The sequence below is a fragment of the Littorina saxatilis genome, linkage group LG11, assembly GCF_037325665.1.
Source record: "Littorina saxatilis isolate snail1 linkage group LG11, US_GU_Lsax_2.0, whole genome shotgun sequence".
Taxonomy (NCBI): domain Eukaryota; kingdom Metazoa; phylum Mollusca; class Gastropoda; order Littorinimorpha; family Littorinidae; genus Littorina; species Littorina saxatilis.
In genome coordinates this window covers 24,452,388-24,469,513 of record NC_090255.1, presented here as the reverse complement: position 1 = coordinate 24,469,513, position 17,126 = coordinate 24,452,388, and the positions used below count along the sequence as shown (strand labels likewise).

Below are 17,126 nucleotides of genomic sequence, written 5' to 3'. Positions count from 1 at the left end.
GTAAAAACCCACTCATGCATGAGTGAATGTGAGAGTTTCAGACCATGAACGAAGAAGTAGTATGACATACATGTGCACACCAAACCAGGGATGTTGTTACAAATTCACACCTATAGGACAAATGTCCTGATCTCTTCAGAATCAATAGGACATTTGACCACTTTCAGAAATTTCAATAGGACATCATAATTTTGGGCAAAACACTGTCCATGGAATGGTTCCCAAATCATGTGCACACACAATGTATGCTTTAACACACACACACATATAGGATATATACACCAAACATTTGAGCATACATTGTTTTATCAATTTAGTTCCAAATAGGACACACACAAAAAGAAACAAACATCTAAAAAGCAACGAAAACCTTCAGCACTCTTTTTTTGATTGTCTCACAAACTGCATGATTTGACTAAGAAATGAAATGCTGAGAAAAAAAAGAGAAAAAAGTCCGGTTCAACACAGATTCGACAAAGCAGTATGGTCTCCTTGCTGTCAAGGTCTAACCAACCAAACAGGGTCAGCCATGAATAGTTAAAAGGCCGTTTCTACGAATTTCCTGTCGTGTCGACAACATGTCCTGTACAAAAGACAAAACTTCTCTTTCCGTGGTTGTGTCAGTTTCAGCGGCGACACTGTCTTTGGCGCTGTCATTTTCAAGAATGACGCTCGTCGTGTTTTCACATGTTTTTGACTCAAACGTAGCACAGTATGCCGTTGAAAAGCCAAAGATCGTCAGCTTTTGTTGATCTTTGGCAGGCTTTAGTTTGATTTCGTTGGCATAATTCAATGCGCTTCGTCAAAATGTCTCGAATTGAAACCGAAAGCAGACGCAAGACTTAATAGTCAGTTGGAGTTGTCTCCCGTACTCCTAACTTTAGTGTGCTGCAGATGGGAGTACACGAACGGCTCATATCGCAAACGGTTCGAAATTCCTGAAAACGCAAGATCAGCACTACACAACTTCAGTGCACCTGTACGCGAGAGTGCTCGGTTGCTTTTTGAAAATGTGGATCTTGAACGGGAAATATCGAATATCACGCTGTCTGATGGCATGGAGTTCTTATCGGACAATGACACCGCTCAGTTCAAAACGATAGGACATCTGACCGCCATGCGGCTATGTGAATCGGACATTTGAGCCTTTCAATCGGTCTATGTCCGACACCTAACGACATCCCTGCCAAACTGTTCAGTTAACAAGCTGTTCAAAAGCAGACCCTGCTCCTGTCAACACGACAGAATTTCACCTTTCTTGTTTTGTTTTATTCTTGAGTTGTCCATCGTATTTTAGAGAATATTTCTCATGGAGAATGATTTACTTTGTTTAAAGCACAAAAACATCAAAATTGCCAAATATCGAGTTACGCCAAAATTCCAGGACAACGACATTTTGTTTCTTATGTTACCTTTTATGAGATCAAATCAGAGCCATTTAGACTGATCAGTGGGCATTTTCTTTTCCAGATTGTCACACACAAACCAGAAAATATTTCCAGATTAACGTGAACACTGGCTACATATAAATATTCCTACCTTACAGGGCAACACCCCATTGGAGAAATCGACTCGCTCGGGGATTTCTATCCATCGCTGCCCCAGACGGCCGCTGTATGGACACGCATTATGACTCGGCTGCTGAAGGACAAAAAGTTCATTGCTGTCGCGTTTCTGACAGTCGGCTTCACTGAGTACCTCCACTTTCAGCCGACCTTGTCTTGCCTTGACGATAGCTGTCCTGAGGAGGTGGACTGTTCTTCTGGCAGTGTGGATGAGGTACACCTTTGTGTGTGTGTGGAGGGGGAGCGGAGAGGCTGGTGGTAGGGCTTGTGTGTGTGAGTGTGTGCATAACATCTTGTGTTCATGAAAGTGTGTTTTGTGTGAATGAGATCAGCGGTGAAATCAAAGTAATGCCCAATGAGAAAGCCATATGCAGACAGATGGTACAATTCAGACACATCCACAAAGACACACATACACACACACATTCTAGTGACATCTGCCAAACTAACTGACACACTGTTGCAGAACCCTCACCACAACCCCCCCCCCCCCCCCCCCCCCATACCTTTTAAGATCTTACTTTTTCAGATTTTCTGTACATAACCTCTGTAAATTAACATATGGGTTAAGACTACCTCCCTTTTTGAGACCTCAATTTCTCAAAATGTTGGGCGTCTAATAAGGGGGATTTCACTGAGTAACAGAACAGTAAACAAGTCGCGTAAGGCGAAAATACAACATTTAGTCAAGCTCAGTCGAACTCACAGAATGAAACTGAACGCATTGCAATTTTTCCGCAAGACCGGACACTCGTAGCATCGTCTGTCCACCGCTCGTGGCAAAGGCAGTGAAATTAACAATCCAGAAAAGTGCGGTAGCGGTTGCGCTGAGGAGGATAGCACGCTTTTCTATATCTCTATTCTTTTTAACTCTCTGAACGTGTTTTTAATCCAAACATATCATATCTATATGTTTTTGGAATCAGGAACCGACAAGGAATAAGATGAAATTGCTTTTAAATTGATTTCGACAATTTAATTTTAATCATAATTTTTATATTTTTAATTTTCAGAGCTTGTTTTTAATCCGAATATAACATATTTATATGTTTTTGGAATCAGAAAATGATGAAGAATACGTTAAACGTAATTTTGGATCGTTTCATAAAATATAATTCTAATTACAATTTTCAGATTTTTAATGACCAAAGTCATTTATTAATTTTTAAGCCACCAAGCTGAAATGCAATACTAAAGTCCGGCCTTCGTCGAAGATTGCTTGGCCAAAATTTCAATCAATTTGATTGAATAATGAGGGTGTGACAGTGCCGCCTCAACTTTTACAAAATGCGAGATATGACGTCATCAAAGACATTTATGGAAAAAATGAAAAAATGTCTGGGGATATCATACCCAGGAACTCTCATGAAAAATTTCATAAAGATCGGTCCAGTAGTTTACTCTGAATCGCTCTACACACACACACACACACCACGACCCTCGTCTTGATTCCTCCCTCTATGTTAAAACATTTAGTCAAAACTTGACTAAATGTAAAAAAGGCATCACATCCAGGCAGGCATTTACAGAATCCACACCATTTAAAAAAAAAGAAGTACATTTTGGGTGGCGTACTAGACTAGAAAATGTAATGTTTTTGTTTTGTCAATAATAAACGTTCCAATTACCTACCATTCCTGCCCCCCGCGGGTTAGGGGGAGTCCCATATTGGTTGGGACGAGAAAGAATTTACCCGATGCTACCCAGCATGTCGTAAGAGGCGACTAACGGTTCTGTTTCTCCTTTTACCCTTGTTAAGTGTTTCTTGTATGGAATATAGTCAATGTTTGTAAAGATTTTAGTCAAGCAGTATGTAAGAAATGTTAAAGCCATATGTACTCGATGACTATACACGCTAATTGCTTTACCAACAGCTGGAGACAGACTAAATTAAGTTCCCTGCAAAATATTGTGGTCTAGGACCCCTTAAATGTTGAGATATTTGAATTTTCATTTTGATCTGGATCGTCCTATTTATAGATTTGGCAGCTTTGTTGACATCCTCACTTTTTCAGAGGCTAGAACAAGCTGTAATGCATGTATTATGGTCCGCGCATGGTGACGTATCGTCATTATATGGTCTTATGGTGCGTTTGACATCGATTGTGGGCAAACTAAACTTGCATTCTCCCAGTAAGGTCATATATTGTACTACGTTGCAAGCCCCTGGAGCAATTTTTTGATTAGTGTTTTTGTGAACAAGAAACAATTGACAAGTGGCTCTATCCCATCTCCCCCCTTTCCCCTATCCCATCTCCCCCCTTTCCCCGTCGCGATATAACCTTGAAAGGTTGAAAACGACATTAAACACCAAATAAAGAAAGAACCTACCATTCCTGCTTATTGATTCGGAAGTTTGGAACGCTAGCAGTCTTTTCTGTTTTGGGATGTTCACACCATGCAGCATTTTGTGTCAACATTCTTTACCATTCGTTGGGCAGCTGTACGAAACACTGAGCCCACATCATATCAAGAAATGGGGAGAAAGATTGGCAGTGTACCTGGTGGACCATGGGGCTGCCCTTGGGAAGCGAACCCCAGACCCTCTGGGGATACACTTGGTCAAGCTGTCCATTAAGCACAGTGAGTGAAGTGATTGAGCTAGTGTTTTTGTGTGTGTGTTTGTGTGATGGTTGTGTGTTTGTGATTTGGGTGTGGGTGTGTGTTTGTGATGTGTGTGTTTGGGTGTGTGCACAGTGTTTGTGATATGCGTGTTTGTGATTTGTGATGTGGGTGTGATTGTGTGTGTGTTTGTGATGTGTGTTTGTGTGTGTGTGTGATGTTTGGGTGTGTGTGTGATGTTTGTGTGCGTGTTTGTGTGATGTGTGTGTGATGTGTGTGTGATGTTTGTGTGCGTGTGGGATATTTGTGTGTGATGTTTGTGTGCATGTGTGATGTGTGTGTGTGTGTGATGTTTGTGTGCATGTGGGATGTTTGTGTGTGATGTTTGTGTGCATGTGTGATGTGTGTGCGTGTGTGATGTTTGTGTGTGATGTTTGTGTGTGTGTGATGTTTGTGTGCGTATGTGATGGTGTGTGTTTGTGATACAGTGGAACCCCCAATTTAAGACTCCCTCCTTTTTAAGACCTTGTTTTCTCAGACTTTCTGTTCATAACCTCTGTAAATTTACCCCATTTTAAGACTCCCGCCTTTTTAAGACCCGATTTCTCAGATTTTTGGAGGTCTTAAAAGGGGGGTTCCACTGTATGTGTGAGTTTGTGAAATGTGGGTGTGTTTGTGATGTGTGTGTGCGTGAGTGTTTTTGTGCTTGAGAGGGAGATCAAAAGAGAAAATGTTGCGTCAGAATTTTGTTTATAGTCTTCTGAAGTACCAAAGTATACCTACAGTCCTAAGTATTGCATGCCCTTAGGAAATTTCCACTCTGCTTCCTGTGATGCATAGCATCAAGACATAGAACCATTTTCTCTGAGTCAATTCTGTAAGCTAACATTTTCTTGCAGTAACTATTCCTTGGATGTATTTCTTCTTGTTCATGTGCTGAAACTCCCACATTCACTCATGTTTTTTGCACGAGTGGATTTTGACGTATATGACCGTTTTTACCCCTCCGTTCAGGTAGTATACTCCGATTTTGGGGGAGGATGTATTTAAAGCATGCATTATCATTCTCACTTATTTTTTCTATCCTCAGAATCCAAGACGTTGCTCTCCCACATCTTGACCACACAGCCGCTGGACAACATCCAGCCGGACGCTGTTGACCAGAGGGGGGACACGGCTCTGCACATCATCGTCAAGTCGCAGCCGTACACCTACATTCACAACGATCTGACCGTGCAGCTGGTCAAACAGGGAACTCTGCCCAACATCCGCGACAGAGCCGGCAAAATGCCGCACGAGTACGTCCCCGATCAGTACAAAAAGTCTGCGCTGTACGAGCGAGTCACGTCTGCTATAAAACGACCAGGTTTGTGGGGTTGTTTGTATGTTATGTTTGGTTTTCTTTTTGTGTGAATTTTGACAGTCAGTTTATTATTGGGAGGGGGGGGGGGGGGGTTGACATGTTTCTTTTGAGGAAGCAGCTCTGGGTAGAGTCATTTGATCTTGTAAATGTTCTGTAATCAAACCTTTTTAAAAAGTTAAATTTTGGTACTGAGATTTCCATCTTGAGTTAATGAGACACTCGGTGCATCACAAAATGAACCGAAGTCGACAAAAATAGGACTGGTGGGGGTGCCAGTGTAATTGGTTAAGCGTGTGTATCGTGGATACTCTTGGCACTAGGCTGTTTCTTCTGGCAAACAATAGAACCGTCCTTCCGTAAATAACAGCATATAATTAACAGAAGTAGATTACAGAAAGGGGAACATGTATATCGCTGGATAAAAGCACTGCTTGATAACTACTACCGACAGTTTGAAAGTAACAACCCAATTCTCCACACATCAGGGTGCATAAAATGTCACTGTCTGCTCTCTCCACTCTTCAGAGGAGGGATTCAAGGGGCGTATAAACCACCTGAAGCAGGAAGGCAACCAGGCTCATCGCACCAAGAACAGCCACAAAGCGCTCGACTTCTACCAGCGTGCCATCACGGCCATCGAAAGCAGCCCTTACCAGATGCCGCGTGACCTCGCCATTCTCTACAACAACATGGCCGCTGTCTACGCCTCCATCAACAACAACGAGAAAGCGTGTGAAATGGCTGCCCGCAGTGTGGCGACTGACCCGGCTTATCACAAGGTGGGTTGAATGGTCCCGGTAGCTTATTTGGTAGAGCAATGATGGGGCAGCCAGACCTGGGAACCCATACGATTTCGCCGTATTTTGTACGCATGATTGTCGAGAATACGCTCAGTACGGTCAGTGGGAAAAAAATACGACGAGAAAAATTCCTAGACTACTTTTCTTCACAAGCCCATCTTGAAGCCGATACAGTATTTTGGCACATGATTACGTCACTATATTAGCCGCCGTCGAAAAAAATATAATCGGTTTGTGTCAATCAATCAAAACAACCAGGCAAACGAAAGTACGGTATTTGGCGAAATCGGCTCCGAGAATAAACAAGTGAAACAAAGAAGAAAAGTGAAAAAGTTTGAAGAAAAATATCACACACACACAATTTGTAACCAACACACACATGTAGTCCCGCCCGGAATAAGCTTTTTTGGGATGATTTACAACTTTTGCGCACATTTCGAGCAGACGAAAACACAACATGGCGGCTCTCGCTCCTCCAACTATTGCGAGACACAAAAAAACGAAATCTCGCGCGCGCGAGATCCTGATATATCCGGTGTTTCTCTGTACGCTTGTCACGAAAATCCGCGGCGACTTCCATTAGGTGAATGCTATTCAAGTTTAGGTAACGTTTTAGCCGCATCTTTTTATAAGCCGCAATGAGATATTTTTTTTTAAAGTCGCGGCTTGTAGTCCGTCAAATACGGTACAGTTTGTGTCAGTAAAAATTCAAAAAAAGCATTTGTTTTAAATGTATAGGTAAACTTAATTAACGGTGTGACGGACACGCATGAGGCATGTTTTAATCATGGATGTGCAAACGCTGTGTGGAGTACGCTCATTTTTTTGAAAATACACCAATTTGTTTGAGAATACTCAAAGTGCAAAACAGGGGTTCCCAGGTCTGGGCAGCACTCAGGACCTGGAAATGACAGCCCACTTCGTCAACATCACGGGCCAAAGAATCTAGACACAGCCATCGTCGAACGCTGAAGAAGAAGGTAGAGCAATGGACTTGTGATCGGCGGGTCATGGATTCGAATCTAAGCTGGTTTGGACATGGGTCGACTTTATGTGCAGACTCAGAGACGGTATTGATGTCACACGCCTGTGTGAACACTGTGGCACGTAAAAGATCTCTGCTGAAACATTACACCTGAACACATGCACACCTGGGTAGTGTGACTTTTGTTGCTGTTAGCTTTTCACTTTGAGAAAGCGACCTGAATTTGTCAGCAGTAGGATAAACAAGTCAAGGGCGGATCTGGGGGGGGGGGGGGGTTACACGGGTTACGTAACCCCCCCCCCCCACCCCCTAAAAAGAGGTAATTTATTGGCTCAGGATGCACCAGATAGCTCTATTTTGCTTCTTTGGATAAAAAAAATTCCGGGGGGGGCATGCCCCCGGACCCCCCTAGAGGCTTAGGCGCCTTCGGCGCCGTCAACTTGTATCTTCGCAGTCATTTTGTAACCCCCCCCCTCCAAAGTGAATTGATCCGCCCTTTCAAGTGGTACTCACCAACAACTAATCAACTAAATACTGGTGGGTGTGCTATTTGAAAAGGAACCAAGTGGTGGTTTGCAGAAGAGGAATTTGTTACATGGTTGTGTTGATGGTTTTTGTCAAGCTGTCAACAAGACTTAGTAATGAAAATATTAAAAAAATGATTTAAAATAGGTCGAAACGTCGCTGTTATTCGTTCCGTGTTCGTCATTTTAACGTGAGTACATTGCTTTTTGGTCTCTTTAAAATTGATGGTTAAATCTTGTAAATATCCTTATGCTGTTCATGACTTATAGGTAATCAGGCTGACTGACCGTTTGAGAGGACAGAGGCAGTTCTGTGTAGTATTGGTAACACGCTCTCACATGCTTTGTTTTCTTTTTTTCTTGCGTTGCAGCCGTACTGGCGCCTGGGGAAAAGTTTGATGGAGAAGAAGCAGTTCCGAACAGCGTGCGACAATTTTCTGAACGGAATGGTCTGCCTTGAAGCTGACGAAGACCAGAAGTTGCTCTTCCTTCACGAAGTTTGTTCCATGCTGACGTCACTTTCAGGTAAACCGGCACGGTTGACCTAGTGGTAAGGCGTCCGCCCCGTGATCGGGAGGTCGTGGGTTCGTACCCCGGCCGGGTCATACCTAAGACTTTAAAATTGGCAATCTAGTGGCTGCTCCGTCTGGCGTCTGGCATTATGGGGTTAGTGCTAGGACTGGTTGGTCCGGTGTCAGAATAATGTGACTGGGTGAGACATGAAGCCTGTGCTGCGACTTCTGTCTTGTGTGTGGCGCACGTTAAATGTCAAAGCAGCACCGCCCTGATATGGCCCTTTGTGGTCGGCTGGGCGTTAAGCAAACAAACAAACAAACAAACAAAAAAAACTTTCAGGTAAGTGTGGGGTACAGCGGAAACCCCCCTTGTTTAGATCTCAACACATCTGAGAAATTCAGGTCTTAGAAAGGAGGGAGTCTTAAAACGGGGCTAAATTTACACAGGTTATGAACAGAAAATGTAAGAGCAAGGTGTTAAACGGGGAGATGTCTTGTATTGAAGGGGTCTTTTTTTTTTTCTTTTTTTATATTTAGTCAAGTTTTGACTAAATATTTTAACATCGAGGGGGAATCGAAACGAGGGTCGTGGTGTATGTGCGTCTGTCTGTCTGTCTGTGTGTGTGTGTGTGTAGAGCGATTCAGACTAAACTACTGGACCGATCTTTATGAAATTTGACATGAGAGTTCCTGGGTATGAAATCCCCATACGTTTTTTTCATTTTTTTGATAAATGTCTTTGATGACGTCATATCCGGCTTTTCGTGAAAGTTGAGGCGGCACTGTCACGCCCTCATTTTTCAACCAAATTGATTGAAATTTTGGTCAAGTAATCTTCGACGAAGCCCGGGGTTCGGTATTGCATTTCAGCTTGGTGGCTTAAAAATTAATTAATGACTTTGGTCATTAAAAATCTGAAAATTGTAAAAAAAAATAAAAATTTATAAAACGATCCAAATTTACGTTTATCTTATTCTCCATCATTTGCTGATTCCAAAAACATATAAATATGTTATATCGGATTAAAAACAAGCTCTGAAAATTAAATATATAAAAATTATTATCAAAATTAAATTGTCCAAATCAATTTAAAAACACTTTCATCTTATTCCTTGTCGGTTCCTGATTCCAAAAACATATAGATATGATATGTTTGGATTAAAAACACGCCCAGAAAGTTAAAACAAAGAGAGGTACAGAAAAGCGTGCTATCCTTCTTAGCGCAACTACTACCCCGCTCTTCTTGTCAATTTCACTGCCTTTGCCATGAGCGGTGGACTGACGATGCTACGAGTATACGGTCTTGCTGAAAAATGGCATTGCGTTCACTTTCATTCAGTGAGTTCGACAGCTACTTGACTAAATATTGTATTTTCGCCTTACGCGACTTGTTCTTTTCTTCGTTCATGGGCTGAAACTCCCACGGCTTTTACGTGTATGACCATTTTTACCCCGCCATTTAGGCAGCCGTACGCCGCTTTTCGGAGGAAGCATGCTGGATATTTTCGTGTTTCTATAACCCACCGAACTCTGACATGGATTACAGGATCTTTTTCGTGCGCACTTGGTCTTGTGCTTGCGTGTACACACGGGGGGTGTTCGGACACCGAGGAGAGTCTCCACACAAAGTTGACTCTGAGAAATAAATCTCTCGCCGAACGTGGGGACGAACTCACGCTGACAGCGGCCAACTGGATACAAATCCAGCGCGCTACCGAATGAGCTACATCCCCGCCCGAAGGGGTCTTAAAAGGGGGGTTCCATTGTACAGTAGAATTTGTGCTTTTGCTGTGCGTTTGTTTTTCTGTTTTGGGTGGTTTTTTGCGGTGAATGAGGAAATGCTTGTAAAGCGAGGGCTTTTCTGAAGTTCAAGAGCCCATGGCAGAGGACTTTTGTTTGTTTTTTGACTAGCTTTTCGTTGTTTATTTGGGCACTCGTCATAATGTAGGGACAGTGTGTGAGTGAGTTTTTAGAGATGGTGAAATGTGTAAATGTTAGTTCTGATATTCTTTTTCCTTCATCAAGTGTTGGCAGAGTAATCAGGGTATTACTTCCATAAATTTTTCTTTTTTTCTAAAAAAAATCTGTTGTAATTTCTTATCAAATTAATACTGGTCCCTCTCCTAAAAGCAGTACCTCCCATGAGAGGACACCTCCCTTAAAAGGACACCTCTTGTCCCTTTTTATATTATCTCTACCAAACTATACCTGTCATGAAAGGCCACCTGCAATGTTGGGACACTTGGGTGGTCCCAAGGGTGTCCTTTCATCGCAGGTACCACTGTATTTACCTGTAAACAAATTTTCAGACAAGGATGCCGAGGCAGTGGTGAAGCAGCTGATGCCTCACCTGACCGAGCGGTGGCCCAAGGTGGTTGAAACACTCAGCAAGAACGCGTCGTGGGACATTATCCGTCGATTGGTGCTCGGCCCACCAGAGAAACTGGTGGACAAATCTTTGGTCCCTGCTGGCTGGAAGTTTGCTGACTGCTACAAGGACGGGAAACAGATAAAGGTTGGTCCTGAAGACAACAATATTTGAAGAGGAACCAAGTGGGGGTTTGCAGAAGAGAAATCTGTTGCATGATTGTGTTGATGTTTTTTAGGTTGAGCTGTCAGCTTGGTATATTATGAGTTCTATCTGGTCACTGTATAGGTAGACCATTTGATTTTTGTTGTTGATATATTTTCTCCATTGAATTCATTGAAAGATATGGAACAGCAGCTGTAGGCTTTACAATAATAGACACATCTTGTTGGTTTGAAATTTGTGTGTGTTTCCCTTTTAACTCTTAGCGTCCTGTACCGCATGAAACCGCACCTCTATGTCAGTCCTGTACCGCACGAAACCGCAACTCGCTGATGCCATTTTTAGAAATGACCTCAAAGGAAGAGTTACCAGCCTTGCGATGCTCTCCTGCTTTGGAAAACAGCTTTAGTCCTTCAAGGCACATGTCATGGCAGCCGGTGGATTTTTTTCAGGACTTTTGGATGTGATTTCGATTTTTGTGGACGGATTTTGTTCGGATTTTTTGTGTTAGCTTTCAAAATTCAACATGGAGACGAGTGATAGTGATAGTGACACGTCTTTTCACGGGTTTGAGGCAAGAAATGTGGAGAATGACTTCGATGGTGGTGATGATGATAGTGGACAGAGTGATCTATCAATTTCCGAGGTTTCAAGCGTACACACAGCCGATTTGAGTGATTTTGAACCTCTAAGTTCGGACGAATCATCCGCAGATGATGACATTGACGAGAATGCACAATGGTGTGGAAACATCGAACAGTGGGAGGAAGATGCATTCCTAGAAAGTGTGGGCCCTACACAGCCTCTTCCATACAATGCTGAAGCAGTCAACTATTTTTACCAGCTGTTTCCATTGGCTTTCATTGAGAAAATCAAGGATGAAACTGAACGTTACGCTCGCCAAAAACGGGATGCCCTTTTGGATTTTACGTGGATACTTTACCTGGGATTTTACCTGTGATAACTACCTCCCCAAGAGTCAAGTTGGTGTTATTTTTAATCATAAGATAACAGTGCATGACAACCAACATAAAACACAGACACAACACCTTCATTGCTTTTTATTTTATTTTATTTTATTTCATAATTAATTTTTTACCTGAAATTATTAATTAATTAGATTTTTTTATGACAAGTAATTATCACACAAACACAAATCTTTCATAAATGCAAAGTACATTCATTCCCCAATGGTCAAAAAAAATATCAAGTAAATCCATCCATAAACAATGAAAATATGATTTTTTTATTGAACACACCCAAATTTTGTCTCTTTTTCCCAAATCCTTATGGGATTTTGCACTGGGACATGCAAAAAACGTTACAGGACGTTAAGAGTTAAAGTATTGCCAAAAGATTTGACAGTGCATTTTGTTGTTGTTGACAAACTGTGTCACTCATGACATCAAGAATTTAATATGTATGGTTCTGATGGCAGGCTATGAATGCATTCTCCATCCAGCTAGAGTTGTTTGTATTTGTTTTTTTGTTTTTGTGAGTGTGGGTTTTTTTTTTGGGGGGGGAGGATGGGGGGGGGGGGGGGGTAGGGGAGGAGTCAAAAGTCTCTTGTCTCACTCTCAGTCATCCAGGAAAGGGGGAAAAAAGCGGCCAGAGTCAGGAATAGAATTCTCAGCATTATTGACATACATTCCACAAATCTACTCAAACCATCAACTCCGCAGGTTGGCTACGCTCTGTGCCTGAAAGCCACGACGCCAGCCCTGTCCACGCTGTTGGATGCAGCGGAAGGCGGTCGGCTGTCCGGCACCCTCAACTGGGTCACCGACCTCGTTCTGGCCCTGCTGCTTCAGGGGGCACAACTGCAGAGCATGGTGACCGGCGAAGAGGAGACATGTTACCATTCCGCCCTTTACCTCTGCTGCTTGACTGGTGGGTGGTGGGGGGTTTGAGGGGGATAGTGTTTGATGTGAAGGTGGGCAGAGAGGGAGAGAAAAAGAGAGAGAGGAGGGGGGGGGGAGTGACTGACAGACAGACAGACAGACAGAGGAACAGGCAGAGAGAGGCAGATAGAGAGAAATGGAGAAACCGAAACAGACAGAGAGAGATTGCGTGTACGTGTTTGTGTGACCATGGCGCGCTCTCATTACAGGATATATATTCGTATCTCAGACTTGAAATTGGCTTCAATGGAAATCTACTTTAATTGTACGTGTACTAGTACTTTTTCAGTCTCTTTACAGCTATTTCTAACATTCAGAAAAGCAATGACAGGTGTGTTAATAGTAAAGTTGAGTTGATGTATTTGAAAGAAATATAGAAATTGTTATCATGCGTAAAATATTATATTATTTTGTTTTGTGAATGAACAGAGAAGGATGTGGATATTTTGAACTTGAATCATACAAAAAAAGTTGTAAATATCCTTATACTATTTCGGACATTTTCTTTATTGCTCACTTATTCCGGGTCTTTATTTCACAGAAAAACTTGGACTGATGAGATACATCCTGTCCCAAGACCCGCTCAGCAAGGAAGCAGTGAAAGCCATCAACCGCGAGAAACGCACTCTGCTTCACTCCGCCTGTTTGCAATTCGGTGACGGGAACCACGAGGTCGGCAAACAGCTGGTGCGCCTCCTCCTGGAAAAGGGGGTGAACCCTACCGCCACGGACGTTCTGTCAAAAAAAGCTGTGGACTACGTTGCACCTCAGAGTCCCATCAGCCGTATGCTGCTGAAGCCTCCCGGTAAGATGTTTGTGGGGTTGTGTTAAATTTGTTTGATGGCAGACTGCTAAGACTTGAGAATAAGAAGTAAGGCCAGCACAGTGGCATTGAAGGGTCAGGTAGCAGGGATGTTCCCAGGGCTTCATTTCTGCTACTTTAGTTGCAGGCTATTTTAGCACCTATCCTTTCCCCACAGCAGAGATAACACAGCAGCTAGTAGCTCCCTCAGTGCCATGCACAGAGAAGGCCAATCTCCCAGTATAGTGCGCAAGCAGTTGGGTATAACAGACAAGCAAGCTTAACAGTGTCCTGTTAGTAGCCAAAGTATTCCCTTTGCTGGGCTATTTTTAACTCGCACCAAAACGCAAGCTAGGAACAGCCATGGTAGATCAGTTGGTGTCCCCCCGCGGGTTAGGGGGAAGAATTTACCCGATGCTCCCCAGCATGTCGTTAGAGGCGACTAACGGATTCTGTTTCTCCTTTTTCCCTTGTTAAGTGTTTCTTGTATAGAATATAGTCAATTTTTGTAAAGATTTTAGTCAAGCCGTATGTAAGAAATGTTAAGTCCTTTGTACTGGAAACTTGCATTCTCTCAGTAAGGTCATATATTGTACTACGTTGCAAGCCCCTGGAGCAATTTTTTGATTAGTGCTTTTGTGAACAAGAAACAATTGACAAGTGGCTCTATCCCATCTCCCCCCTTTCCCCGTCGCGATATAACCTTCGTGGTTGAAAACGACGTTAAACACCAAATAAAGAAAGAAAGAAGAAAGACTCATGTTGCTAGTTTTTCAATAGGAGGAAGCTACACGAATTTCCCATCAATGGGATAATAAAGTATAAGTGAAAATAAATAAAACAATAGTAAGCTCATTTGTGTCCATTTGTGCAGGCCCAGCGCCAAAAACGACGGAAGAAATGAAGGAGCGAGGAAACTCTGAATTCAAGAAAAGCAACTACAAAGACGCCATCGACTTCTACACACAGGCCATCACCATTCTCCAGAAAAAACTGCCGTCCGATGGCCAGGTGGTCAAAGGTCACGAGGCCAAGAAACACGAACTTGCCGTCCTTTTCAGCAACAGGGCGGAGTGCCATCTGAAACTGGGAAACACGGAGCAAGCCTTTTCTGATGCCAGGGAGAGCGTCGGCTATGACGGGCATTGGTACAGGGTAAGTCTATGCAGAGTTTCTTGTGTATGTGCATATGTCGAGAGGACAGGTAAAGTGAAATTAAAAAGTAACCAACAGAGAAAAAACGTTGAGCCTGAGAAAAAATAATCTTTTCAAAGAAAACAATTGAGGAGCTGTCTTTCTGAATCCACTGCTACTTTTTTCTAACTGCGAAGAGCTGTTCTCCAGGCTGTGTTAAGTTGATAAACTTGTGAGTTGTGGTTGAAATAAAATGATTCTTTCAGGGCCACGTGCGAGTTGGTCGTGCGCTGATTAAGAAGGGCAAGGCGCAGAGTGCCATCAAAGCTTTCTGCAACGCTTTCAACGCTCTGGGCGTGGATGCCACGGAGACCCAGAAGAAAGACGTTCTGAAAGAAATTGTCAAGACAGTCACCACTCACATTGGTAAATATCTGTTTGATTGTGTGTGTGTGTGTGCGTGTATGTGTGTGTGTGTATGTGTGGGTGGGGGTGTGTATGCGTGAGTGTGTGTGTGCGCATGCATGCATACATGTGTGTGTGTGTGTGTGTGGAAATGTTAGACAGCTGAACAGTCACCAAGGCTGGGCCTAGGCTACATGAAGTACTAGACAAAGTCCTAGCACAGTACACAACATTCTTCTCTTGTATTTCCTTGTTTTCTCACTACTCACAACTTTCATTTTTCTCTCTGTTCTCCAGCTGAACAGCCGCCAAGGCTTGGCCTAGGCTATGTGTCCGCAGACCTTTGGGCGCTCGTGGCCTATGACTATTTCTGTAGCGGCAACATGTACGCTGAATCCCACGGCCCTGAAGCCACTAACGCTGATTGGTGCGCTGCCAGCTTCGCTTTTGTGCAGTTCAGTCAAGCGCGCATCAACCACAGAAACCCACCCAAGCTTGAAGTCAACCTGAAGCCCCTGTGCTCTTGGCAGGTAAGAGTTTTTTTTTGTTAATCTTGGGCTTTGGATCCTTTTCTTCGTTTTGGAGGAATTCCTGCTTTAGATCCTCCCGCGGTATTTATCCGAGCATTGAACAAATTTGTCTGATTTTTAATCTAAATCATCACATTTTTTGGCCTTTAACCTATGCTTTACGTGACATGGAGAGTAAGTCTGTAAATTCCAAATGTAAAAAAAATCATTGTTAAGTAACTCAAATTATTAATGCTCAAACCTCACAGGAAGCTGGTAGAAACGGAAACAGATACGTAAAATTGTGTATGATGGGTTTTTCTGGGATCTGCACATGGCTATTCGATATTGGGAAGGCTTGGAGGCATTTATTTCGAGGAGCTCCACAGATTTATAGCTGTTTTGTTGTGTCTGCGCCTTATCTGGTATCCCTGATACTGCTCAGTGTAGCTCTGTGGCGCTCTACTGTTACAAGATATCAATCAATCAATATGAGGCTTATATCGCGCGTATTCCGTGGGTACAGTTCTAAGCGCAGGGATTTTTATTTTTAATTTTGTAAAAAAAATTTAACTTTTTTTTTTTTATGCAATTTATATCGCGCACATATTCAAGGCGCAGGGATTTATTTATGTGTGGGTGTCCTGGGCACCAAATGTATGGCTTTCTGAATCTGAATTTGTTTTCCGACTGCAGGTGTTTGTGGGTTTGTCACAAGAGCTGATTACTGCTTTAGACATGGTCTAGAGGTGTACACAGCACTATTTAAAATGAACTTTTGTACACTGTCTGTGTTTTACATAGCAGATCACTGATGCTGAGCTATGGGTTGTACTTTTTTTCAGTCCCATAAAATAAGAGAGGAAAAATAAATTCAGGTCTGAAAAAAATCTTACAAAGCTTAGAATGTGTGCTTTTTTTTAAACCTGGAAAACTGGATTTCGATCCTCCTTTGCAGCCATTTTTACATTTTAGTCAAATGTGTGTGTGTGTACGTGCGTGTGTGCGTGCGTGTGTGTACAGCGATTCAGAGAAAACCACTGGACCGATCTTCATGAAATTTTACATGAGAGTTCCTGGGTATGATATCCCCAGACGTTTTTTTCATTTTTTCGATAAATGTCTTTGTTGACGTCATATCCGGCTTTTTGTGAAAGTTGAGGCAGCACTGTGACACCCTCATTTTTCAATCAATAAATACAGGCCTGATAAGAATCGTGCAAAGCTTAGAATGTGTGCCTTTTTTTTAAACCTGGAAAACTGTATTTCGATCCTCCTTTAAGCCAGTTTTCTTTCTCATATCATTGCTTTTGTGAAACGGCATTCTGAATTTGTACAGTACAGTGGAACCCCTTTAAGACCTCCAAAAATCTGAGAAAATCAGGTCTTAAAAAGGAGGGAGTCTTAAAATGGGGGTAAATTTACAGAGGTTATGAACAGAAAGTCTGAGAAAACAGGGTCTTAAAATGGGGGTCTTTTTTGTTTTTTGTTTGTTCGTTCATGGGCTGATACGTGTATGACCGTTTTTACC

The 17,126-nt window shown here is 42.6% G+C and overlaps 1 protein-coding gene across 1 annotated transcript in view; it reads left to right on the top strand.

Moving 5' to 3' along the window:
- Positions 1-17,126, top strand: part of LOC138979515 (TPR and ankyrin repeat-containing protein 1-like) — a 108,805-nt gene that overhangs the window by 5,190 nt on the left and 86,489 nt on the right. The window contains exons 4-14 of the mRNA XM_070352224.1: positions 1,547-1,779; positions 4,007-4,148; positions 5,218-5,493; positions 6,016-6,269; positions 8,171-8,324; positions 10,624-10,829; positions 12,527-12,734; positions 13,287-13,550; positions 14,422-14,702; positions 14,948-15,107; positions 15,384-15,616. Coding sequence (XP_070208325.1) covers positions 1,547-1,779; positions 4,007-4,148; positions 5,218-5,493; positions 6,016-6,269; positions 8,171-8,324; positions 10,624-10,829; positions 12,527-12,734; positions 13,287-13,550; positions 14,422-14,702; positions 14,948-15,107; positions 15,384-15,616 — 2,411 coding nt within the window. The remainder of the gene's footprint in view (positions 1-1,546; positions 1,780-4,006; positions 4,149-5,217; positions 5,494-6,015; positions 6,270-8,170; positions 8,325-10,623; positions 10,830-12,526; positions 12,735-13,286; positions 13,551-14,421; positions 14,703-14,947; positions 15,108-15,383; positions 15,617-17,126) is intronic.